Here is a 27,854-nt window from a genome sequence, read left to right on the forward strand (position 1 = left end):
CCTGTTATGTTGAACATAAATGTCACCCACTCATGTTGTGGTATTATATCAGCTCCAGTGGTTGAATGAGACTTTAGATTTGGTGATGTCAAATCTGCCACTCGTCGAATACAGTTGAGTACAGATGCATGCACGTTATTGGGTAGTACATATATTTGTTAGAAACAGAAGGACCCCAAAAATACACGCTCAAACAATCTGCGAATTTCTGTAATCCGCAGATTACCCGTAATCGACGGGATTGTTGATCCTGAAAGAAATTGCGGATGACTGGATCTCGTCCGGAAGCAGATAGTTCCTCCCGTAATCCGAGGCACGCCCCGTCGGTGGCATCCATGGATTGTCACAATTTGTTGCAGATGTTTTGAGAACTACAGTGAGGAAAAAAAAAGTATTTGATCCCCTGCTGATTTTGTACGTTTGCCCACTGACAAAGAAATGATCAGGCTATAATATTAATGGTAGGTTTATTTGAACAGTGAGAGACAGAATAACAACAACAAAATCCAGAAAAACGCATGTCAAAAGTTATAAATTGATTTCCATTTTAATGAGGGAAATAAGTATTTGACCCCCTCTCAATCAGAAAGATTTCTGGCTCCCAGGTGTCTTTTATACAGGTAACGAGCTGAGATTAGGAGCACACTCTTAAAGGGAGTGCTCCTAATCTCAGCTTGTTACCTGTATAAAAGACACCTGTCCACAGAAGCAATCAATCAATCAGATTACAAACTCTCCACCATGGCCAAGATCAAAGAGCTCTGAAAGGATGTCAGGGACAAGATTGTAGACCTACACAAGGCTGGAATGGGCTACAAGACCATTGCCAAGCAGCTTGGTGAGAAGGTGACAACAGTTGGTGCGATTAATCGCAAATGGAAGAAACACAAAAGAACTGTCAATCTCCCTCGGCCTGGGGCTCCATGCAAGATCTCACCTCGTGGAGTTGCAATGATCATGAGAACGGTGAGGAATCAGCCCAGAACTACACGGGAGGATCTTGTCAATGATCTCAAGGCAGCTGGGACCATAGTCACCAATAAAACAATTGGTAACATACTACGCCGTGAAGGACTGAAATCCTGCAGCGCCCGCAAGGTCCCCCTGCTCAAGAAAGCACATATACATGCCCGTCTGAAGTTTGCCAATGAACATCTGAATCATTCAGAGGACAACTGGGTGAAAGTGTTGTGGTCAGATGAGACCAAAATGTAGCTCTTTGGCATCAACTCATCTCGCCGTGTTTCGAGGAGGAGGAATGCTGCCTATGACCCCAAGAACACCATCCCCACCGTCAAACATGGAGGTGGAAAGATTATGCTTTGGGGGTGTTTTTCTGCGAAGGGGACAGGACAACTTCACCGCATCAAAGGGACGATAGACGGGACCATGTACCGTCAAATACTGGGTGAGAACCTCCTTCCCTCAGCCAGGGCATTGAAAATGGGTCGCGGATGGGTATTCCAGTATGACAATGACCCAAAACACACGGCCAAGGCAACAAAGGAGTGGCTCAAGAAGAAGCACATTAAGGTCCTGGAGTGGCCTAGCCAGTCTCCAGACCTTAATCCCATAGAAAATCTGTGGAGGGAGCTGAAGGTTCGAGTTGCCAAACGTCAGCCTCGAAACCTTAATGACTTGGAGAAGATCTGCAAAGAGGAGTGTGACAAAATCCCTCCTGAGATGTGTGCAAACCTGGTGGCCAACTACAAGAAAGTCTGACCTCTGTGATTGCCAACAAGGATTTTGCCACCAAGTACTAAGTCATGTTTTGCAGAGGGGTCAAATACTTATTTCCCTCATTAAAATGCAAATCAATTTATAACATTTTTGACATGCGTTTTTCTGGATTTATTTTTTATTCTGTCTCTCACTGTTCAAATAAACCTACCATTAAAATTATAAACTGATCATTTCTTTGTCAGTGGGCAAACGTACAAAATCAGTAGGGGATCAAATACTGTTTTCCCTCACTGTACATTTTCACTATTTATCATGACTGTCTATGGAATATTCTGAGCTTTCTCGTAGACAAATAACGTTTCTGTAGTTTTACTTTCCATTTCGCCAAGAGGACGGCATGTTTAAGGTAACATGAAAACTTGCAAGAGGTCGGGCCACTGCGAGACCGGGCTGCCGTCTCCCACCCGCCGGTGGAGCCATCGACCGCACCGTCAGGACAACACCAACAAGCAGGCCGCTGCTCACGTCTCCTTCACAACTGGACAATCAAAGACAAGTCACGGGTGTGCGATTTTGGCCAATCAAAATCCACAACGCCGAAGTGTACAAGAAGACCGGTTGTCCGAATACCACGCAAGAGACATCGAGAGACGGCGACTAAGGTGGCTCGGACATGTCCCCACAATGGACCAGGGACCGTTTACCCAAAACTGCCCTGTAGATGGACACCGCCGGGCACAAGGATACCTGGGAAACCCGAGACCACCTGGGCGGCAGATCGTGAAGGACGAGTTCGTTAGCGATCAACCTCTCTTGGGCCCAACATGTTGCCGAGGACAGGAAGAAGTGGAGGTCACTCATTGCGGCCTCATGTACCACAGGGGATGAAGAGGGTTAACTTATCTAACAGTAGTGCGACTTTGGACATGCAACCCAAACTTTGGACCTTATAGCACAGCAAGCCACTGTAGTCTGTGCTCCTTCAGCAGAGCAGGAACAGCAACATTACACAAATTCCCTCCTGAAGCCCTCTCGCCGTGGCCAGCAGACATCAACATCGGCATTTAGCTCCTGAACACAATGGCATCATGCAAGAACAAAATGTTCACACCATAACAGTAAATTACTCCAACTTTCGATTTAAAGCTTTCGTGACTGCAGGGATTCATCTTCCTCTTTCTTTCGGTGAAGTCACGTAGAATGGAAATAAAATAATAAAAATACGATTTATATTTGATTATGTTTTATTTTTATTATTTTATTTCCATTCTACGTGACTTTACCGAAAGAACCAGGAAGATTACTCCAACTTGTTTAAACGCATCCACAATTAAAGGCTGTGTGCTTGCTTGCAGTTGTAAAGGCTGCGGGATGTTATTGATCTTCCAACGTATACCAATCTACATCATGCACTCATGGCGTATGTTCAAAATGGCTTGCAAATAATCGCAAGCAATGATCTCAAAACGTGGATCTATTGTCGCCTCATTCGGAGGAGCCTACATCAGGTGAAATTATTTGTGGACTACATGTTCCAAACACTATTATAACGTCTAGCACACGCCATCGTGGCTTGAATAATAACAACATGGCGTTTCCCTGTCATTGCCAATGGCTGCCTGGCCCAGAAATGTTACCGATAAGAGGAGACCTTCGCTCCCAGCCTGCCGTGCTGTTTGACTGCCATTAGCACCTGTCTATAAGAAGGGGTGTCAGCCAGTTTATACCATTAGGGGTCCAGAACTCCCAGATCATCGTAGAACAGGTAAACCGACTCACACAATTCTAGTTCACACAATATGTTACGTTTTAAAAAGTTGTCTGAATACTCTCGTTTGCACGTTTTACGTCAGGGGGACATAACCCATGGGACTGGTATAATTTATTGAACAATTCGTAGTTGTTTTTAAGCAAATTTACAGAGTTCATTCAAACAAAAGCGCATCACATGGCTGGTTCGCCTGGTGGTGGGCACGAGGCTCACCAGCAAGGCGACTTTCGTGGAGTTATTTCTGGAGGGGTGTCGCTCCATCTGCTGCCTTCTAGACGACATTTCCTTTGTGTGTGGGGGTGGGAGGGGGGTTTCCTCTCGTTTGTTAGCTCGTGTCTTTTTTTATTTTGTTCCTGCCGGCGCTATGAACTGCATCGCATGGCTGCGACATTGCCCTGGCAGTTAGAGCGAGCATCATCACACAGCTACTAGAAATCAAGCTTAAATTAGGGGGGCGAGACTCTCACAAGTGGGGGGCCATGTGGGCGGGGGGAGGGGGCTAGGCATGGGTGAGCGACGGAGGGGGGGGGGCTGCCAGTGAGGGGGGGGCCCTTTGCGTTATTTTTGCGGTCAGATTGTGGTAAAAGTCTGCGGCACTTTGCGGCGATTCGTGGGTGCCCTTTGGGCTTCTCCCCTCCTCGCACTGCTCCACCCTAGGATGACCCTCCTCGTGTCTCTTTTCTCGAGCTCTTACAAAGAAACTAAACAAACAAACAAAAAACCTTTAATTCAAGAATCGCGTTTAGTCTTATCTACTGCAACTTTTGATCGTGCTGCCGCTGTTTTTGTTGCTAGCTGCTTTTAACATTTGAGACTTGTGCTGAGCAACAAATGTGTTTAAAAATGTCATCATCATCATAATGATAATGGTGGACGAAGATTAAACATCTTGAGAATAAAATTGTTAACACGTCGACTTTCGCGACCAAATCTGACTGTCGCCTGATGAAGCTAGTTGTAATTACTGGCGAAACGTCGTACTCAGATTGTAAATGTTGCGGCTTGGCTCTCCAACACACCGGTTTGCTGTACTAGTGACGAATTGGCCACGTTCTGTTTACATCACAAACCTTCACTAACTGGCTGTGTCGAGTGGCGATGGCTTTAACGACACATTTATATATGTACGCGATCTAACCCCAAAAAGAAAACTCTATTATGAATACAATTATTACTTTTATGTTTCAACCTCCTCCTGCCGCAAAACGAACGGCTGCCATCCGGGTTGTCACCGAGCAGTCTCCGGGGCTGCCACGCAAACAGCAGTGGGTGGGGGACGATGGGCTGCTGCTGCTCTCCCAAGTGTTGCCTCGTCAGCGGCTTGGTCGTCGCGGCGCTCCTGCTGGTGCTGGGAGGAGTCCTCATCCCAATCGGAGACCACATCATCAGCTCCACGGTCACGAAGGTCGGTGTGCGCGAGTGGAGACGCACGCCAACACCAGCACGTGCGCGTGTGTGTGCGTGCGTGTGTCCGGCAAAACAACCCCCTAACTCCTCGCGGTGCCGGACGGGCAACTCTGTCGTGGATAGTGCTGTGGGGGCAGGGCCAATTCCGATTGGCTCCTCCCCTCATGGCGTCTGTGACCACCACAGGGGCTAAACGGGGGCTCTGGACGGGTGCGAGGGGCTGGTAACCCCTCCACCTTAAAAAAATTACCACAAAACTACGACTTAAATATATAACTAATAAGCTTGTGCCGGAGGCCCCGGGGGGATAGGCGTCTATGACGTCTTCTGGCCAAACCCCAATTGGCGGAGCCAGGAGATTGAATCTCTACCTTCGAGGCTCCTCCAGAAACAACGAAAAGCCACTTCGTGTGGCCACGTGGAATGTTCGAACGCTCACTGCGGAGGAGAGGCTGCCACTCCTCTGTCCGGTGGACCGGTTCTGGCTCCTGCCACCATGAGGGGTGGACAGTCCTCTACTCGGGGCAGCAGACTGCCAAACAACAGGGTGTGGCTCTTCTTTTGAACAAAAGAATGAAGGGGGCGTGGGAGCATGGCGGTGAGGTGTGGGAAGCTGTAAGCCCCAGGCTACTTTGGGCTCGCCTTCCCATCAACCGGAGGTGAGGAGTGGTGGTCGTGGTTACTTGTGCCCCCACCGAAAACGAACATCCGTGGCGGGATGCAGGCAAAGCTGATGAGTCAGATGCCTTCTATGACCTCCTGTCACAGGTGCTGGCTAAAGTAGCCCCTCGGGACAGGCGTCTATGACGTCTCCTGGCCAAACCCCAATTGGCAGAACCAGGAGATTGAATCTCTACCCTCGGGGCTCCTCCAGAAACAACGAAAAGCCACTACGGATGGCCACGTGGAATGTTCGAATGCTCACTGCGGAGGAGAGGCTGCCACTCCTCTGTCGGGAGCTGGACTGGTACGCCTGGATCTCTGTGGCATTCAGGAGGTCCGGTGGACCGGTTCTGGGTCCTGCCACCATGAGGGGTAGACAGTCCTCTACTCGGGGCAGCAGACTGCCAAACAACAGGGTGTGGCTCTTCTTTTGAACAAAAGAATGAAGGGGGCGTGGGAGCATGGCGGTGAGGTGTGGGAAGCTGTAAGCCCCAGGCTACTTTGGGCTCGTCTTCCCATCAACCGGAGGCGAGGAGTAGTGGTCGTGGTTACTTATGCCCCCACCGAAAACGAACATCCGTGGAGGGATGCAGGCAAAGCCGATGAGTCAGATGCCTTCTATGACCTCCTGTTACAGGTGCTGGCTAAAGTGGCACCTCGGGATAGAGTCATCATGTTGGGTGACTTCAATGCCCGAGTTGGTCAAGATGCTGGCACCTGGTCTGGAGTGATTGGAGGGCATGGGCCAGATCAGGTCAATAACAACGGTATGAGGCTGCTAGATTTTTGTGCAGCCCATGGGCTTTTAATTACCAACACGCTGTTTCGGCATCGGCGCATCCACACAACATCATGGATGCATGCCGGGTCCAAGCAAGAACATCTGCTGGACTACATAGTGACGGACCAGCGGATGCGAGCCCATGTCCTTGACACCAGGACCTACCGTGGAGCTGATCTGCCCTCTGACCATCGACTAGTCATCTGTAAGATGAGCCTGCCATTCTTCCACTCCGGTGGTGGGTGTATACCCAGGACCCCATTCCAACCTAAAGTGGCCTGGTCTCAGTTATCTGATGAAAGTTGCAAGCGATAATTTCAACATCGTTTGCGACTAGGGTTGGCATTGTCACCCACTCCTCCTGATGTCGAGGGTAAATGGGCGAGGTTCAAGACTGCACTCATGCAACTGCATTGGCTGCTATGGGTACGCGGTCCAGACCTCCCCAGAGACCCTGGCTGACAGAGGAGGTGTTCAGGATAGTTGAGAAAAAGCGACAGGCCCACTGTCATCGGCTACAGAATCCCACGTCAGAGAATGAGGAGGCTTACCGCAGCCTTCGCTCGGAGTTTCGGAGAGCCGTGAGGCGCTGCAAGGATGGGTGATGGTCGCGGGTTGCTGAGGAGTTGGAGTCTGCCTCAGTGGCACGCGAACACAAATCTCTATTTAACTCCATCAAAAAAGTAACCTGCAGTGCCACACCGATTACCATCGTTAGGGAAAATAATGGTGATCCAATCTCCGACCCCCAGGAACAGGTTTGCAGATTTGCTGAGCATTTCTGTGAGGTCCTGGGGGAGGGAAAATCCCTCAGCCAGGAAAACATCATGGCACAAAGTGGGGATGACACTGCTGAGGCTGAGGTGCCTCAAATATTGGAAGTCAACCCCTGTGAGTGGCTAGCTGAGGTACCATCTGTTGAGGAAGTACTGAAGGCGATCCGGAGTCTGAGACCAGGAAAGGCAGCGGGCAGAGATGATCTCCCAAGCGAAATGCTGAGGGAGGGTGGCGTTTGTGCACAGACTGCCCGATATGACATCATAACAACAGTCTGGACCACCGGATGGGTTCCGCAGGATTGGAAGGATGCCCTAGTGGTCCCCCTCTTTAAGAAGGGTGACCGCACAGACTGTAACAACTACAGGGGCATCTCACTCCTCAGTGTGCCGGGAAAGGTCCTGGCAAGGATTATTCAACATCGCCTTGCCAGGCACGCTGAGGAGAGGCTTGCGGAGCCCCAATGCGGTTTCAGGAAAGGGCGGTCCTGCACAGATGCCATATTTTCTGTCCATCTGCTACAGCAGAGGTGTAGGGAATTCCAGCAAGACCTACATCTCTGCTTTATTGACCTGGTCAAGGCCTATGATACCATAAATAGGCCTGGCCTCTGGGTTGTTCTTCGTGCTTTTGAAGTCCCTGATCCTCTGCTCACGATCATTAAGTACCTTCATGATGGTGAGCGGGCCCGGGTAAAACTACGTGGCCGGGAGTCAGAGCCATTCCCTGTACACCTTGGGGTGCGACAGGGATGTCCTCTGTATCCCACATTATTTAACATCTATTTTGACCACGTAGATCGTGAAGCCTTCAATAGTTGTACCGGGGGAATCTCCATATGGTACAGATATAATGGGAGGCTGATCGATGCCCGGGTGCGGTCAAGGGATGGCTCCCTATTGCTCAACCACGTTATGTATGCCGATGATTTGGTAATAGCTGCTCATTCAGAGGAGGAGATGGAGACGCTGCTGCTGAGGCTGGAGCGTGCCACTTAGAGATGGGGCCTTACCATCAGCCCCACCAAAACTAAGCACCTGCCTGGGTATTTTGTACCATCGGACACTCCACACCCACAACTCCCAATCGGTAATGGGGCAGTTGTGGAGGGAGTGGAGAGTTTCCCATACCTGGGCAGTGTGCTTATGACCGGTTCCAGTTTAACAGCAGAGGTCTCACTCCGAATCAGTCGAGCGGCAATATCTTTTCATCGGTTGCGTAACGCTGTGTGGAAGCTACCTGGTCTATCTCTCCGCACTAAGCTTCAGGTCTTCTCGGCCACGGTCATTCCCTCCCTTCTCTACGCTTGCGAAAGTTGGACCCCCCTAATGGAACATCTTCGCCGATTAGAAACATTTAGGCGAGCCTGCCTTCGATCCATCTTGAGTTTAACCAGGCTGGATTGTGTGAGGAACTTACAAATCCTTGAAAGATCTGGGCAAGGTTCCATCAGTGAGCTCCTCCGGCAGGCAAGGCTGCGTTGGCTGGGTCATGTAGCCCGCTTGCCCAGCCACCGCATGCCCAAACAGCTTTTGTTCAGCCGGATCGAGAGGGTTAAACGGGCGCGGCACGGGCTAGAGAAGAGATGGAGTGATGTGGTACAGGAGGACGTGGAGCTGAGTGGACTTGCCGATGACTGGTACCAGCAGTGTCAAGATCGGTCTCTGTGGAGGAGGCTCGTGAAGGATGCTACTGGGCAGTTGTAGGCAGTCGCCCTCCAACAACATTGGAGGGCCGATGAGCGACGCTCAGAACAACGAGCGGAGCGCCGGGTGGCTAAAGCACAGCAGGTTGGCACAGTAGGGGGCACAGGTGGTGCATCAGCCAGTCATCTCAGTCAGTCGACCCGTGGCACCTGGGTCTGCCCCGTGACCTCCTGCCAGCGGGCGTTCGACACTTCACGTGGCCTCAGGGTGCACATAGCCTGGCACAAGCGTCGTGGTGACGTCACCGCCACTTAGTGGCGAATGGCGGTTGTTGTGTGTGTGCCCGTGTGTGTGCGTGCGCGCGTGTGTGCGTGCGTGTGTGCGCGTGCGTGTGCGTGCGCGCGTGTGTGCGTGCGTGTGTGCGTGTGCACGTATGTGTGTGCGCGTGTGCGTGCGCGTGTGTGTGTGTGCGTGCGCGCGTGTGTGCGCGCGTGTGTGCGTGCGTGTGTGCGTGCGTGTGTGTGCGTGCGTGTGCGCGCGTGTGTGCGTGCGTGTGTGCGTGCGTGTGCGTGTATGTGTGCGCGCGTGTGCGTGCGTACGTGTGTGTGCGCGTGTGTGTGTGCGCGTGTGTGTGTGCGCGTGTGTGTGTCTTTTGGGGAGCGGTGGTGAAGCGGTGAGAGCCGCTGCGCTACGAACCCGGCGACCCGAGTTTGATTCACGCTCGCGAACAACGCCGGTGACGATTATCTGAACCGGTTCTGGGCCTCCCCTGGGTCGGCTCGGCCTCAAATAAGTACCTCGGTGCGGTGTGTAAACATCGCAACTGGGGAGACAAAGGCGGTCGGCGGTGGTGTTGACCACCCACTCCCACGTGTGCCGTCCCGGCCGTCATTGGTTGTTCGCTTACAGCACTTGTCCCAACAGGCTGTTAAGGCTATACGGGGGTTATTTGCCTTTGACGTTTAGAAATGTGAACGCAGGCACGTGAACGTACGCACGTGAATGTGATTGCGTCCGCTTCGAGACTAGGAGCATCTCGATGGCGAATTCCCGTGCAAGCACGTGCAGGCAGTCCTCGTTGAGCGCGCTATTTGACGCGTTAAGCGAAAACTATTTCCCTTATAAGTAATATAACGATAACGTTTGGCGGTATGCAAAGTGGTACGCGTTTTATCGACCTCCGGGGGATGAGCCGAGTCAACCTCCAGCGAGGATTTGAACTCGCGTGCTTACAATTGCGAGCTGCTCGATCTACTGCCGAGCCACTTAGCTAGTACTGGTGTAAGTTACTGCAGATGTACCGCATTGTGGAAGAGACAACGCTTTTCTAACCATGCATACTCCCCTTCTGTTCATAGGAGGCCGTGCTCATCAATGGTACCGTGGCATTTGATGCATGGGTCCAGTCCCCCAGCGATGTCTACCGCCAGTTTTGGTTCTTCAATGTGACCAACTCAGAAGAGTTCTCGCTGCAAAGTAATTCCAGCGTCACCGTGAAGCCCAAACTCAAGCAGCTGGGACCCTACACGTACAAGTGAGTCCCGAACTGCACCAGCAAACAAAACATCACAGCACCAAACACGCGTGACCTGACGCAAGGGACAATAAAAACGAAAGGTATCTTCATACACCAAGCCCACGAAGCCCTTTGCACACTTCACACGTTAGTGAAGTTATATATATGGTTGTTTATCTAATGATGAAAGGCTTATCTGAAATGAGTATAATTTCAGCAATACAGACGAAATGGTGTGATGTGCTGCCGAATGAAGAGAGTTCAAACGCTATAAACATTATGTCTGCACATTTAGGCAATTCTGCAAATGGCGGTAGAGATTGTCAAATGGTGATACCGAAAAATACAAAAACTTTGTCCAATGATTTTTACAGCTGAACGTGAAGCATCGACAGTGGTTGGCGCACTGGGCTATGGACCGAACGATCCAAAAGTTTGGTTCCTGGCAACAGCTAATATTAGTTGCCAGTGACATGTGCACTGGATCCGGGCCTCTCTCTTCACCAACCTACGCTGACCAGCAATGTTCAATTTTTCATGATGATGATGATAAAAAAAACCTCAATAACGCACAGTGCATGCGGAAAAACTTCATTTGGCGAGTGGATTGACAAAATAATTAATTGATGGCTTGCTTACTATCACACGGTGTACTGTGCCCTCGAAATAATGTTGGGGGGGGATATACACCCACGGTGTCCCACATACAGAGACTGGATATTTGGGGGGTGGGGTTTGTAATATTCAGCGGTATTTATTTACTTATATTCATACTGCATCAGTGATGTAAATATACAGCGCATATTCATATACTGCCTTATGGAAGGCAATATAATTAATTTAACATTATAAGCTGCACATGTGCTAAAGCGGGTCTTTCTTGCCACTAACTTTACCCCTGAAATAGCCCTGTCTTTTCTATAAATGGGATCTGTGGGGGAAGTCACCCGAATCGTCGAAATATTAGGAGAGAAACCAAGATTATTGTTTTTTTATAATATTAATGTAGGACCATTTTTTTGTATGCTTCGAATGTCGGGAACTACCCCAACTCCCCTTGGGAGGACCTTCGATCAGCGTTGTGACCTTAGATCAGCTTTGTGACCTTCGATCAGCTTTGTGACCTTCGATCAGCGTTGTGACCTTCGATCAGCGTTGTGACCTTAGATCAGCTTTGTGACCTTAGATCAGCTTTGTGACCTTCGATCAGCGTTGTGACCTTCGATCAGCGTGGTGACCTTCGATCAGCTTTGTGACCTTAGATCAGCTTTGTGACCTTCGATCAGCGTTGAGACCTTCGATCAGCTTTGTGACCTTCGATCAGCTTTGTGACCTTCGATCAGCTTTGTGACCTTCGATCAGCGTTGAGACCTTCGATCAGCTTTGTGACCTTCGATCAGCTTTGTGACCTTAGATCAGCTTTGTGACCTTAGATCAGCGTTGTGACCTTCGAACAGCGTTGTGACCTTCGATCAGCTTTGTGACCTTAGATCAGCTTTGTGACCTTCGATCAGCTTTGTGACCTTAGATCAGCGTTGTGACCTTAGATCGCTTTGTGACCTTCGAACAGATTTGTGACCTTAGATCAGCGTTGTGACCTTTGATCAGTTGTGTGACCTTACATCAGCGTTGTAACCTTAAATCAACTCTGTGACCTTCGATCAGATTTGTGTCTTTAGATCAGCTTTGTGACCTTAAATCAACTGTGTGACCTTTGCCAAGGAAGAGTCTGTTCATAAGATTTCTTTGTGCAGTGGCTATGGCGTGCACAGGTGTCATCTTATAAAGCTGTGAACCATCTTGCCCCAGCTTATATCGTTGACATGCTGCACCCATATGTCTCCCCCTGAAGGTCCCTAAGATCTGGGGATGCAAATCTTCTCTGTATTCTGTGGACATTTTGAAAATGCGCCTTAGAACCTATTTATATGCTTCCACTTATTACACTTTTAGTTCATTTACAAAATGGAGTATAATATAAAATAATTAGCCAGGATTTTCAGGTAGGGGGGGAGCAACCCCTCCAGAAATGAAAAATGATAGAGGAGTTGTTAGTAAGTAAGGAGTTGTTAGTAAGTAAGGAGTTGTTAGTAAGGAGTTGTTAGTAAGTAAGAAGTTGTTAGTAAGCAAGGAGTTGTTAGTAAGCAAGGAGTTGTTAGTAAGTAATGATTTGTTAGTAAGTAAGGAGTTGTTAGTAAGGAGTTGTTAGTAAGTAAGGAGTTATCAGTAAGCAAGGAGTTGTTAGTAAGCAAGGAGTTGTTAGTAAGCAAGGAGTTGTTAGTAAGGAGTTATTAGTAAGAAGTTGTCCATTGCTTGTTACTCGACGCGTGTGCGGCGATGGCACAGCCATCGATCGACGGTCAAATTCGAACCGCGTTGTGTGATCGGCATCGCGCTCGCTGAAGGTGTCGATGCCTTCAGGGAAGTTGTGTACTCTGTAGACGTAACTGCACAAAATTCTGAGTCACTTATAACTGCTTTGCCGTTAGTTATTGCCAATTATGGACTCAGCCTATTGTCATATCGTCTCATAGAGTCCCTGGCACGTAATAATATGTTACACAGTGGCAGTGGGGGTCGCAAAATGCCGATTTATTACTAATAAACCCCAATGATCCGATGGAAATTAGAGATTTCGATCGGATCATTGGGGGGGGCACGTGCTACCCCCCCCCCCTCCACTGGCTCCGCCAGTGGCTGCTGCTGTGTCTGCTTTGAGGTCCTTGATGAAAAGCCACTATATAGATGGACTTATTATTATTATCTTGTGATGGGGCATTTCCATGTTTTGCAGAGTGCGGCATTTAGCCAAGGACAAGCTGGTATACCATCCGAACGACAGCGTGTCGTACGTGCTACCGCAACAAGCCATCTTCCTGCGGGACATGTCTGTGGGACCCGAGGAAGACTTGATCACGTCCATTAACATGGTGGCTTCTGTAAGAACCATTGCTGCGTTTATTTATTCACCTGCAACAATCACAGAGCCAACAATGGTTGCCAACGCAAGTTAGTTGCCATAGAAGCATATCACCTCTGTTATATGGCCATATTTGCTCACATTAATCTATGTAGCATCATGTAAATCATTAATAACATCTTTAACACCAATCTTTCCATTTACAGAATGCAAAGAAATGTCGGTATAGTTAGCAGTGCAAATTGGAATACAATATCACCATTGACTTAATTACAGCATTTAAATTATATTGTTATGTTGTAATAATTTGGTTTTATTCAGTCCAAGTGTCTCCCTGCTCAAACAACGTGTGTATGTTGAACTTATTTCGCGTTGTACGTAGCCAACCGTGCTAATCGCAGGTGCATGGGAAGGTCAACAAACCAACACACAACCAACAGTTTTCAAGAAATTAGTTTGAAATCTCGATTCAAAACAGACGATACGGCGGAAGTCATCGTCACAATTGTCAGCCCTGCGAAGGTGACAGTGATGGTAATTTTATATTCCGGTGATGACATTTACTGTAGCCTCCCCATACAGTTTAACAAGTAGGTTTTCGCGACCAATATTACCTATAATGGAGGTTTTTGGGTTAGATCGCGTAACTATAAATGTCGTCGTTAAACCCGCCACCATCCGACACAGCCAATGAGTAAGGTTTGTCACATAAAGTAAGTTTACCCGTGAGTAAACCCATCCAGCTTTCAAACAAATGTGTCTCTACACAGTTATGAAAGTAGCACTGAGCTTCAAGTACAGAATACAACGGCAGATCTGCCACAAAGTTGCATATACGCAGCGCAGGTATCCCTCGATTTTACGAACGTTCGGTTTATGAAATTTCGCATTAACGCAATTGAAACTTTTTAACGAAATCGAAATTTCACTCCGGCCACGCGCCGTGAGATCGTCAAACGAGAAGCAACGCCGGGGAGGCTGCGTCGCCACCCATCCCCGACAGCGCCACTTTGTCCCTGCAGTGCAGCAGGAACGCCTCCACATAGCCACGGTGTTCCTGCAGTGCAACAGGAACGCCTCCACATCGCCACGGTGTTCCTGCAGTGCAGCAGGAACGCCTCCACATCGCCTTGCCAGATCTTTTGGCGAGTTCCCCGATAAAGTGTTCATTATTTTGTTTCTTTTAGTCAATAATTATTCCTTCATTTTAATATTAACTTCATTTGTTATCATTTGTGCGCTGTCAAAATTGATATAGGTGTATCTTTTTTTAGGTTCGGAATTGGAATGACTGTTCGAAACATATCCCTAAAAAAATTTCTATTAAGTTCAAGGAAAAAGCCATTCCAATTTATGAAGTTTTTTTTGAAGCACGTCTTTTTGAAGAACGCATCCCTTCTGTAAATCGAGGGATGCCTGCACTGCACAAACCACATTTGCAGCAGCCCTGGCATTACATCAGCAGCAGTATTGCACGTCGGGACTGTCGTATCTAAAGTGTAAGCCTTCTGTTTGCTCTTTCAGGCGTTGCCTGTCATAATGGGTTTTCCCGGAGTTTTAAATTCTTTTTACAAGAAAACCAACACCAGCATCTTCCATACACGCACAGTTCGAGAGCTGCTCTGGGGATACAAGGATCCCATCCTAGAATCGGTGGCCAGCACCGGCATCGACAGTACCTTTGGACTCTTTTATCCGGTAAGTTTGAGAATTCACCTTTGTCCAAGCCTTTCATTCACCTTCCACCCAAACAACTCTGCCTTTCCTAGCAATTGGGGGCACCGCGGTGGCAATATGTTAACAACCTCGCCTGATATGCAGTAGGCCGTGAGTTTGATCCCGACCGTGACGCCTGCTGTGTATTTGGAGTTTGCATGTCTCTCTCCTTGTGGTGGCGTGGATTTTTCTCTGAGTCCTCTGGTTTTTCCCTCAACATTTAGAATCAACATCACGCACTAAGAGTATTTGGCCGCTATACATTTCCACATGATAAGCCACTTCGTTGAGCTGTTATTTGTGGCCAGGTCTCTTCTGAAAAAAAGCTACATAACTCAGTGGGTCTTACCTGGTAAAATAAAAAATAAACATAAATTGTTTTAATATGGGGAATCTTACACTGTGGTTCTTCAAATATGTGTTAAGTGTTAAATGGAATGTTTTATTACTTCATTTAAAAATGATACAGTAATTTGTATTTCTCATTAAAAATTGTAAAAAAAAGTTGTGCTAGAGTGGAATATTTTAGGGCTGGAACGTAAGTCAGCTTTTAACATGGCAGTCAATGTGAAAACGATGATCGTTTAACGAGTTTTCGCTTGCCGAGCCATTTTGGTGGAACATATGTCGCGTGTTAAGCGAGACGACAGGCCTGTTACATTTACAGTGAGGGGAAAAGGTATTTGATCCCCCGCTGATTTTGTACGTTTGCCCACTGACAAAGAAATGATCAATCTATAATTTTAATGGTAGGTTTTTTTTTAAAGTGAGAGACAGAATAACAACAAGAAAATCCAGAAAAACGCATGTCAAAAATGTTATGAATTGATTTGCATTTTAATGAGGGAAATAAGTATTTGACCCCTCTGCAAAACATGACTTAGTACTTGGTGGCAAAACCCTTGTTGGCAATCACAGAGGTCAGACGTTTCTTGTAGTTGGCCACCAGGTTTGCACACATCTCAGGAGGGATTTTGTCCCACTCCTCTTTGCAGATCTTTTTCAAGTCATTAAGGTTTCGAGGCTGACGTTTGGCAACTCGAACCTTCAGCTCCCTCCACAGATTTTCTATGGGATTAAGGTCTGGAGACTGGCTAGGCCACTCCAGGACCTTGATGTGCTTCTTCTTGAGCCACTCCTTTGTTGCCTTGGCCGTGTGTTTTGGGTCATTGTCATGATGGAATACCCATCCACGACCCATTTTCAATGCCCTGGCTGAGGGAAGGAGGTTCTCACCCAAGATTTGACGGTACATGGCCCCGTCCATCGTCCCTTTGATGCGGTGAAGTTGTCCTGTCCCCTTAGCAGAAAAACACCCCCAAAGCATAATGTTTCCACCTCCATGTTTGACGGTGGGGTTGGTGTTCTTGGGGTCATAGGCAGCATTCCTCCTCCTCCAAACATGGCGAGTTGAGTTGATGCCACAGAGCTCCATTTTGGTCTCATCTGACCACAACACTTTCACCCAGTTGTCCTCTGAATCATTCAGATGTTCATTGGCAAACTTCAGACGGGCATGGATATGTGCTTTCTTGAGCAGGGGGACCTTGCGGGCGCTGCAGGATTTCAGTCCTTCACGGCGTAGTGTGTTACCAATTGTTTTCTTGGTGACTATGGTCCCAGCTGCCTTGAGATCATTGACAAGATCCTCCCGTGTAGTTCTGGGCTGATTCCTCACCGTTCTCATGATCATTGCAACTCCACGAGGTGAGATCTTGCATGGAGCCCCTGGCCGAGGGAGATTGACAGTTCTTTTGTGTTTCTTCCATTTGCGAATAATCGCACCAACTGTTATCACCTTCTCACCAAGCTGCTTGGAAATGGTCTTGTAGCCCATTCCAGCCTTGTGTAGGTCTACAATCTTGTCCCTGACATCCTTGGAGGGCTCTTTGGTCTTGGCCATGGTGGAGAGTTTGTAATCTGATTGATTGCTTCTGTGGACAGGTGTCTTTTATACAGGTAACAAGCTGAGATTAGGAGCACTCCCTTTAAGAGTGTGCTCCTAATCTCAGCTCGTTATCTGTATAAAAGACACCTGGGAGCCAGAAATCTTTCTGATTGAGATGGGGTCAAATACTTATTTCCCTCATTAAAATGCAAATCAATTTATAACATTTTTGACATGCGTTTTTCTGGATTTTTTTGTTGTCATTCTGTCTCTCACTGTTCAAATAAACCTACCATTAAAATTATAGACTGATCATTTCTTTGTCATTGGGCAAACGTACAAAACCAGCAGGGGATCAAATACGTTTTTCCCTCACTGTACGTTGTGGCGCAATGTGATTTCTGTGCAGTACAATGGTTCAAACGATGGAGTTTATACCATTTTCACTGGGCAAGGAGACATCAGCAGAGTTGCGATCATCCATGAATGGAAGTATAACAAGTAAGTCCTTTGCAATAATGACTTATTCCTCAATGTTCAAGTCAATATTGAGTATAGTACTGTACTGTGAAACTTCTCAAAGCTGGACTGGTTTGGGGCGACCCTCACGTAATGGGTTGTGTCAGACGTTCCGCATAGAATTACGGAATTCATTCAAGTTTATTTGGCAACAAATGTGAAAAAATGCTAAATAAAGCCAAGAACAGAGCAAAGCAGCGCACGCGGCATCCAACGTCAAAGATTTACCGATTTACATACAACAGAATAAGCGCAGCTCGTGAATGTGGCTGAAAAATTGCTGGTATACATTCATTGATTGTAGTGCGCATTTTTTATTTTATTTTCGGCAGCCTTAGGGCTTAACCCGAATTCCGGCCTACACGACCCGGGCTTTGAGAGGCTTTATTGTAACTTCGCAAACGTGCTCACTAAATACATCGTGCTGTCCGACTCTCTTTTTCTTTATGTCAGGTCCATGAACTTTTGGCCGGACGAATTCTGTGACAGAATAAAAGGGACAGGTAAAAATGAAACTGCAACACTGTAGTTTAAACAGACGTCTCAGAAATGCAACTCAGCATCATTTGTGCAAATTCAATTCAGGACAACTCCTCTTATCTGTGGTGATGTGGAGGACCAAAATCACGGATCCTGTTATCCGTATGGATATCCACGTTTATTTTTACTGCACTTACTATTTAAAACGATAAATATTTGTTTTATTTTACCAGGTAAGGTCCACTGAGTTATTACAGCTCTTTTTTAGAAGTGACCTGGCCACAAATGATAGCTGAACAACGTGGCTCATCACGTCGAAATTTATAGCAGCCAAATAATTTTCACACATGTCGTTTATAAATGTGGAGGGCAAAACCAGAGGATACGGAGAAAAATCCACGCGACCACAGGGTGAACATGCAAACTCTAGATATATAGCAGGCGTCAGGGTCGGGGTCGAACCCACGACCTTCTCCTGTGTACCAGGCGAGGTAGTTAACATCTTGCCATCACATAGACAATAATTCTCGTGAACAATTAGAAATTATAATCAGGGCAGAGGTCAACGCAGGGTTTTTATTTTTGTGATTAGATTATAGTCCTACTCCCGCACCTCTAATTCGCACGGTTGGCTACGTACGGTGTGAAATAAGTTCAACATACTTACGGTACATACAAGGCCAGCACATCGACCTTCTAGGGTGAAAGACACGAGGGACAGTGCATAAGGCTGCCATCGGAATGTGGAATTTTCGTTCTCCGGCTGCCAAAGAAGATGAGCACTTCTGAATGCTCGCTTGAACAAGGAGACACTTTGAGTTCCGACGAGGGCCGTGAAGTCGGTGTAACTTGTAGGAGGCTTTCGCGACCAATATCATCCATAATAGAAGGGGTTTTTGGGTTAGATCGCATAAATATATACATGTGACACAGCCAACTTGTAAGGGTTGTCACGTTAACAGAACATGCCAATTCGTCACGAGTACAGCACACCGGTGTGTTGGAGAGCCAAGCCACAACATTTACAATCTGAGTACGACGTTTCGCCAGTAATTACAACTAGCTTCATCAGGCGACAGCCAGAATTGTGGAGAAGTCCACCTGTTTTGTTCCTTATATATTAGAGGCGTAGATGTGGTGACCACGCTTCTGCGCTCTTGCCGTGAAGTCGGCAGGCACCTACCTATTGGCATGCCGCTTTGAATTGTGGGGACGGTATTCTCATCGTGAGTGCGATGTGTGCAAGTAAGCAAGCATTTTGACGAATGAGAAGTGTCTGACAGTTGTTTATTTTATGTTGTTGATTTTAATTCATGGCGAGTGTAGCATTTGTTGTAATCATTAACACATGGTGGCATTTGCCTATCAGTCCTTGCCTAGGCAAGCATTGCCTTTGAAGTGCATGTTACACTTGGAAACGAAACTTTGTTGTGTCCACAGATGGATCCAGCTTTCCGCCTTTTTTGAATAAGAAAAATAAACTGGAATTTTTTTCATCTGATGTCTGCAGGTAATATGTGCTTCATACGTGAGCATGTTGTCTGCGAATTTTAATGGGCGCGAATTTTAATGGGCGCATTTGAAGCGCTGTGTGGCAACGTTGGGGGTGGAGTGGTAGCGAGGTTGTGGTGAAGTATGGTCAAATAAGGGCTTTATCCAGCAGTGGATTAACAGAGGGCTGTAACAAATGAAAAAGCTGCAAATTTTAAAAACCTTACTACTGTACGCACAGCTTTTTTGCCACGCAAATGCACCTCCGATTAGCACGTTTGGCTACGTACAGTGCGAAATAAGTTCAACGTACATACATACAATCGATCAGAGCAGTAATGAAAAATTAATTGCAAAGTACAGACTGTACAAATATATAAATAGAGTGTTGTGCGGTACTCTAAATACGTGTTCGTTTTCTGACACTTGGAAAAATGAGGATCTTACTCTTGACCAGAGTGTGCATTCGTCCTTTGGTCCATCAGGACTGTCAAACATGGATACAAAGACTACCTATCGACCATCATACCCATTTCGAATGCATCTCCCCCATTCCGTGGAAACGCACAACCCCATTTCTAGCTTTCAACTGAACGGCACATTTCCTCTTTTTGTCTTGGATCATCGCCGCACGTGTCCATCCCGCAGGAATCTGGTCGCGGAATTTGACCAAAGGCGAAAACTGAAGGGCATCGACGTGTACCGTTACCTGCTCCCCACGTCACTGCTCTCGGCGTCGAACAAGAACACCGCCAACCAGTGCTACTGCACCGAGTACCTCAACCGGACGGGCTGCACGCGTGACGGGGTGCTGGACATCAGCAGCTGCAAAGGCGGTGGGTGGGCGGGCGGGCGGGCGCATCTGGGACGGCAGTACGGGGCGGCTCCCTTTCACCGTGGACCACTCGTGAACGGAGCGAGCCGCGCCTGCTGTGCGAAAAGGGGGGTGGGTGGGGGGGCTCTGCGGTGGTGAGATGTTAGCTACCTCGCCTGGTGCTGTATATTTGGAGTTCGCGTGTCTCTCTCTCTCTCCTCGTGGTCGCGTGGATTATTCTCCGGGTCCTCCGGTTTTCCCCCCTCTATTTTCTACATCTCAGAAAATGTAACAATTCTGCACATTTTGTTTGATGTGGATCGTTTTGACTTATCATATTGTGTGGTTTACCTTTGGAGCAGTGCCCGTACGGTATTTGTGGATGGCATGCGATGTATAAACACCATCGACTGGGCGCCGCGGTGGCGAGATGTTAACTCCCTCGCAGGAGGTCATGGGGTTCGATCCCGACTCTGGCGGCTCTTTATTTGGAGTTTGTGTGTCTCTCTCTGCGTGGTGGCATGGATTTTTCTCCGGGTCCTCCGGTTTTTTCCCTCCGTATTTAGAAACGGCATGCGTTTAGAGTCTTTGGCTGCTGTAAATTTCCATGCGATGAGCCAATTTCTTGAGCTATCATTTGTGGCCAGGTCGCTTCTGAAAACGAGCTATATACAGCAGCTCAGTGGGCCTTACCTGGCAAGATAAAAAAAAAATAGTTCATAGTTGTTCGAACGTGACGAAGGGCAGCCCGTTTGCCCACTATGCCAAGCTGAAGCCAGGTAACACTTGGACATGTGGAAAAAAAAAAGAGCTTCATAGCTCCTCGAATTCCTCTCGTCTGATTAAATATTCTGAAATAAAGATGAAATGAGAGTGTACTGTCCCGTGCCCTCCCTGCCTCAGGCGCTCCGGTGTTCATCTCTCTGCCTCATTTCCTGGACGGCAGCAGGGAATATATCGATGATGTGGAAGGTCTGGAACCAAATCGGGAAGATCATGAAACCTACCTGGACGTGGAGCCGGTATGGCTAATGTGACACACTCCCACTGCCCTCACCAGCGCAGTGTTTTGTGGCGGTGACGTGGCCCAGCCGCCAGCTCTCGTTCAGACGGCTGCTGCTGCAGAGGCTCATGGTTCGGATCCAGCGGCCGCCCCGTTTGATACCCGCGCTGTGCGATGTTCATAATAACAGTGCCCGTTAATGTGCAAGTATGCATAGAAGCAGTCTGCTGTCGTTTTGGTGATAACTTTTATTCCTAGGGGACAGATCTCAGAATCTTACCAATATCTGTTGAGCCCTAAAACGTGGAAAGTTGAGAGCCACATCTCCTAACCAATGTGTGACTGCCTGTTATAATGCATTTAGTGTTTCTGGCAAAGGACACTTTGCCGCGTATGTATGTACGTTAAACTTCTTTCGCACCGTACGTAGCCAACCGTGCTCATCGGAAGTGCGGGGGAAGGACAACAACACCAAACACAAAAAGCAGTTTTAAAGGAATTATTTAGTCAATCTGGATAATGATTTAAGAGTGCATAACTCCAGTGGCTTCCTAACATCGGTAGGAAAGAGCGTTCCAGACGGCCGCAGAAGCGCGCCTGAAAGTGCCGCGCGATGACGCGGTGACCCCCGTCTTTGTCCGATGGTCAGCAGCCAGAAGCCGCCACTGCGAGGATGACCGCAGTTCGCGCGATGGTTCATGCTCCTTAACGAGATCGGCAAGGTGTTGGGGTTCATTTGTGTCAAGCACTGTGTGCGTGCGACGCATTGCGACCTTAAAGCAGTGACCCTCCTGTTGGGGCAGCTTGTCCCGGTGGTGATGATAATTGTTGTTGTTTTGTTGATCTGGCAGACGACGGGAATTACCCTGAGCGTGACAAAGCGTATACAAATCAACGTTCTTCTGCAGCCAGTCAAACAAATTGAGTAAGTGCTCTTGAATATACTGTCTACACAGGATTTGTATATCTTATTGTATGAGATGGCATATTGGGTTCCAGCCAACATCTGCTCCGTGTTCTAATCCTCACCCTGACCAGTGTGTAGTCCTACACTAAATAGGGTTTTTTTTGTTACATAGTCAGATATTCATATACCTGTAAGAAATATAATCACAATTGAAATATATTAGAAAATTTGCCACTTTTTTGTGGTAATTCTGTTCGATTCTGATTAATAATATGAACTAAACCTTCTACCACGGACAAAAGTGTTTTAAAAAGGAACAATTAAACTTATGACTTTTGTGCAATTAATTTTACTTCATTATATCCGCATTTGACAAACATGTTATGTGCCTGGGTCCATTTCCCTCTGAGCTCCCCTCAGCCTCATTTCTCTCCTCTCCATTCATCATCGGCGATGGTTTCAGCGTCCTTGTTGACAATCCATCGAGCTTCCAGTTACTCCTTGAGTCCATGCAGCGGTCTCCACCGGTTTCATCTCACACTGACTCCCATTTCCTTACCATCAACCGCATCCAAACAACGTAATGGCTCTGGCCTGGATGGCTGGGTTCACGGCTGTGCTACTATACCCTTGTTCGCCGTTATAATGTAAAATCCCGAACCTGACTGCTGTGTTTTCCAATGGCGGTCCATCGCTTTGTGAGCTTCATTCGGAGGGGGCAACGATCCGTGGAAGGGGAAGCAGTTGGGGGCGATCTCCACTCCTTGAAAGCCACAAATAATTGGTATATTATTGCAATATACCAACGAAATAAAATCTCATTATTCATTTTTGTTACGAATGTACATCCATAAATCTATATATATATTTTTTTTAATCTTGACATTTTAGGGCTGCTCCCGATTGGGAAGTTTCTAAATCCGTCTCTGATTAAAAAAAAAACGCTTTATGGAGTACCGTATATACTGTGCATGCGTTCATTTTCTGTAACTTGCGAGGTATTGATGGACTCACACGTGTGCGGATGTAATTTACACGCACAGTGTGTGCGCATTAGTCCTTGCGTACGTCGCCACTGTCAAGCAAGGTTCTTCACACACTCGTACGTTTTAAATGTTAAACGCATCATCACAGTTAAAGTGTGCATTTCCTTTCACATATTATGTAAGACATTAACAAAACATATTTCAGCCGAAAAATGTAACACTGTATTCAGGTACTTTTGCAACTGTACTTGCATTTGTACTGAAGGGGTAAAATGGCACAAATGATGTCCCTTTATCCGTAATAGAGGTTATTAGATCCCGTAAATATAAAGTTGCGTTAAACCCGCCACCTCCCGACACAGCCAACTAGCAAGGTTTGTCACGTAAACAAAACGTGCCAACGTGTTACCAGTACAGCACACCGCTTGTGTGTTGCAGAGTAAACCCACAACATTGACAACTTGCGACGTCATGGATGTTCACTCTCCCACACACAGGTGTGCTCTACTGGTAACGATTTGGCACGTTTTGTTCACGTGACAAACCTTCACTAATTGGCTGTGTCAGGCGGTGGTGGCGGGTTTAAGGACACATGTATATTCACGCCATCTCACCCAAAAACCTCTATTATGGATTATATTGGTCGCGACAGCCGACCAGGTGTTAAACTGATGTCCTATTTGAATTCTGCACTAATGAATTCTGTACATTTGTTTTTTTTCACTACATTTCAGCATTTTCAAAAACGTTCCGCAAGACTACATCTTCCCAATAATCTGGCTAAATGAGGTAAGGGGATGCATGAACCGGGAGCTTCTACTGTGACTAACATTCACAGTAAAACGAATGTTTTGGCATTTTAATATGACTTAGTTTCAAATCCGTGTCTCAGAAAATGGAACAATTTCTGCACATTTTGCTTTTGACTTGGATAGTTTTACTTTTCCTATTGGGTTGGTTTACCTTTGGAGCAGTGCCGTGAGGTATTAATGGATGGCATGCGATGTTTAAACATCATTGACTGGGCACCGCGGTGGCGAGATGTTAACTCCCTCGCCTGGTATACAGGAACTTGTGGGTTCTACCCCGACCCAAACGCCTGCTGTATATTTGGAGTTTGCATGTTCTCCCCGTGGTCTCGTGGATTTTTCTCTGGGTCCTCCGGTTTTTCCCTCCACATTTAGAATCAACATCACGCGTTTAGAGTATTTGGCTGCTCGAAATTTCCACGTGACAAGCCACGTCATTGAGCTATCATTTGTGATCGCCAGGTCGCGTCTGAAAAAGAGCTACATATCTCAGTGGCGCCTTACCTGGTACAATAAAAAAGTGTGAATATTTATAGACTTGGATTTTGCATGATGCAGTATCAGAAGTCTGCTCTGAGAACAGTTGCCTTGCTGTGTTGGAACCCCACGACAACTTCCTGTTCGGGCCTGGCTTGAGAGGAATTACCACCCACAGCCGAATGAGACTTGTCTTATTTGGTACTACATAGCATGTAAAATTATGAAATAATCCACTTTTTGAACATGACGTATATATCAACAGCTATGCTTTTAACTTGCGTGTCATTATTTTCTTACTGTTAAAACAAATTTTAGCCAGACATATATCGCCAAAACAACTTCATTCTCATCCAAAAATATTAATTTCAAGATTAAGAAAAACTGCAGTAAAATGTAACATAGCATATTATACCATTTTACATGGTCTCCCGACAATGTTGGTCTACCATCAATGTTTTTCAAGCAGGCCTACAATGAATGTGTAGCGTCATTCGGTCGTCATCGCACATTCGTTGTGTTTGACAGCAGGGTGGCACATTGCCTCACGGAAAGAAGCATCTGGGTTCGACTCCTGACTCGGGCACCATTCTGTGTGGAGTTTGTGTTCTCTCCCTCTGTTCTTCGTGGGTTTCCTCTGGGTTTTCCAGTTTCCTCCCATAACCAGAAAAACAGACAAAGCAAACAATGGGACCTGCACATTTGCTCAACTGGGACTGTGAAAACTTGGCCGGACCCTTCTGAAAAAAGAGTCTTGAGACTCGGCGCTGTTTTCCCCGGATAAACAAGCGTAATAATAACAACATTCTAATAATACGGAGTTCGAATTAAGTGTTTATCATGAGTGTTCAGAATCTAACGTGTCTTCTCGTGCTTTGCTACGCTGCCAGACAGGAACGTTGGGCGATGACTCTGCCAAGGCCTTCCGTGAAGCCCTCACCATTCCCATGCATGCGCTCTTCTCTGTGCAAATCACTCTCATGGCCCTGGGCAGCATTGGCATAGTCGTTTCGCCAATCGTCTACTTCTCTGTCAAGTCGTGTAAACGTTAGCCGAGCAATACGTGGAGCGAGTGACAATAGCACAGTGATCACCATGGGAGACAGTGACTTGGGAAAGAGCCATGGTGGTGGTGGTATGTTATCAGTGCATAAAGGGGACAACTTTAACCTTTTCACGCGATGATTTCCAATGCTTCATGTCATTTCTAACACGTTTCGTAATTGTTTTTTTTTGGCTCAGATTGCGCGAACGAAAAGGTGCGTGTCCTAATCCCTGATCCCACGCAACGCGGTCAAAAGTAATAAATGTGTCACGTTAAAATAACAAAAAAAACCACGAGTGAAGGCCCCTACTCAAGATAGTGAGACAGCTCCCCGACATCGCGAACGGTGGTTACTGCTCGCGCACTACAGTCGAGTCCCTCGGGTGACGGTGACGTCCGAGGTTCACGGGGGGTTTTTTTTCGGTTCACGTTTCGCCTCCCATAGGGACCCCCCGGCGTGGTTTCGACTAACGTTGACATTTTGACCAACGGTTTGTTTACGCGTTTTGCACGCGTGGTGCCAATTTCGGTCAAATCCGAGCGCTCGCAAGTGGGGCTGAGCCATGCCCACAGCGAATCTAGTTCCTCTATTTGACTAACGGTCATTTCTGGTTGAAGGGTCGTTTTCGTGGGACGGATTAAAAACGTTAGCCGAGGGAATACTCTAATAAAGTCGTCACGCTTGTCTGCGTGACGACTTTATTCATTCGCTGTGTCGGCTGGAGGAAAGTTTACGGTACAACGGTGTTGACGCAATCTGGCCCAAACCGTGATTTGTGAATCGCTCTCACGTCACGTCCAACATCCTGGCTGTGAGGATCTGGAGAGGCTCAGCAAAGGATCAGAGATGCACCCCCGGGAAGGAGGAAGTTCGCGGGGGGGTGGGGGGAGGAATGGGAGAGACGCATAATGTGTCGGTTGAAGTTTCTAGGTGGCTGTTTTATATAGTAGACCATATTTGAGATTTTTTTTATTCATGTAAATAATCATATTTGATATACTGCATATTTCGTTCATACTCGAGATAATAATAGAATTTGCGCCCCTCTGAATTGGGTGTTTGGGTTCACCACCTGCCAATGACCGACACGCCATTGTCCTTCGGGACACCTCGTGTGTGGCACATTTCTGGCCTTCTGCCTGTTTTCCACTCGCCACATGTGAGCCGTGCCGGGGCCATGCCGTGCCACCCCATTGTCTGGTCAGGAGGCACGGGTTGCTTTTTTTCCACTGCAGTAGCCGAGCCATGTCGCAGATGTCGAATTGCAACGAACGTGTCCAAGGCACGTTTAGATGACGTGGAGACACTGTATTTGAGAGGACTAACCCACGCGAATACCCACACTTTCAAGCACTGATATCCACACGCTCTTACACAGTGCACGCACAGACACACTCGTACACACGCGAACGTGCACACACTCGAACGCACGCACAGCTGCGTGACACAATCGCACCGTTCTTCAGCACCCCCAAGGCTCGCTGGGACAAAATGTAATTTATCTTAACTTCGGTGTGCCGACGTCACGCCTGCAGAAGATCAAATGCATCTTCTCGAGGCGTGGTGGCGTCAGATGAATCGCACACATCATTCGCACCCTCCCCCTGGCTCCCCTCCCCCCATCTCTCCAGTGTAGCATCGTTTGGCTCGGGCTCGGTACGGGTATTAGCCAGTAGAAAACCGGCCCGCACTGGGCTCGGCTCGCGTATGTCTTGTGGCTCTCGTCCCACAATGGGGTGCTGCTTGACACTCACTCCTGACTGCTGTCTCCAAAGAGCGGATTGGCCCTATCGCCCGCCCTGCTTTAAGGTTTAATGGCTTTACTATTCAACGCAATACACTGCTGAAGTATACAAAACACACACGCACATATATATAAGAAATTAATGTACACTGATGAATGTATTGTTGTTGAACAAAAAAGGCAAAAACCCGTTCCGAGTTTCTGGTGATGACGTTATCCTGCACCAGTCGGGTGATTGAACCAGACATGACGTTTTCTGGTGAGTAATTAATTCGTCTTTCAGGAATGCCTTCACCAACTTCCATGCTGGCAAAACCTTCCGGCACTGTACTCCAAAGCTTGCATTGAATATGTAAGCGTACCGTCCGTTTGTCAATCCACTGCTGGATGAGGGCCTCCGCCACACTTTGCAGGCCATGAGGGATATTTGACCATACTTCACCACTCTGGTCAGTTTGGGTTGGGGAAGGTGTGTGTGGGGGGGGGCAGAGCAGTGGATTTTACTAAGATCGTCCATCCAAGTGCTACCCAGCACATCTCAAGCCTGCTCAGCTTCTGAGATGTGCATTCTGGGTGATTTTCTCATGGACATTGTTTGAGATATACAACCGTTATATTAAATGTTCGAAAGACAATGCTTGCCAACCCGCCTATATTCCTAGCTTGTGCTTGTGCGGACAGAATACATTTCATGCATGACTATATAACTATATATCATCCTTGTGGGTATGAATTGTATTGTTATACTGATTAAAAATGATGCCGATGTGATTGATTTGTAAACAAATTAAACATGATATTTTCCTACAA

General features: G+C 47.2%; 1 protein-coding gene across 2 annotated transcripts; it reads left to right on the top strand.

The window, feature by feature from the left end:
* Positions 1-126: 126 nt before the first annotated feature.
* Positions 127-27,854, top strand: CD36 (CD36 molecule (CD36 blood group)). Of its 2 annotated transcripts, XM_076070752.1 has the most exons (13): positions 127-3,448; positions 4,694-4,859; positions 10,087-10,262; positions 13,039-13,183; positions 14,689-14,862; positions 17,178-17,269; positions 17,741-17,790; positions 19,208-19,277; positions 19,907-20,094; positions 20,976-21,094; positions 21,927-22,000; positions 23,703-23,757; positions 25,145-27,854. In XM_076070752.1, exons 2-13 carry the CDS (start codon positions 4,734-4,736, stop codon positions 25,304-25,306), a joined length of 1,431 nt encoding a protein of 476 aa, XP_075926867.1. In that variant the 5' UTR covers positions 127-3,448; positions 4,694-4,733; the 3' UTR covers positions 25,307-27,854. The 2 variants fall into 2 exon arrangements, with proteins under 2 accessions (XP_075926867.1, XP_075926868.1); XM_076070753.1 differs by lacking the exon at positions 127-3,448 and having other exon boundaries at positions 4,007-4,859.

The sequence above is a fragment of the Petromyzon marinus genome, chromosome 30 (assembly GCF_048934315.1).
Source record: "Petromyzon marinus isolate PM22_M1 ecotype Great Lakes invasive population chromosome 30, UKy_Petmar_22M1.pri1.0, whole genome shotgun sequence".
Taxonomy (NCBI): Eukaryota; Metazoa; Chordata; class Hyperoartia; order Petromyzontiformes; family Petromyzontidae; genus Petromyzon; species Petromyzon marinus.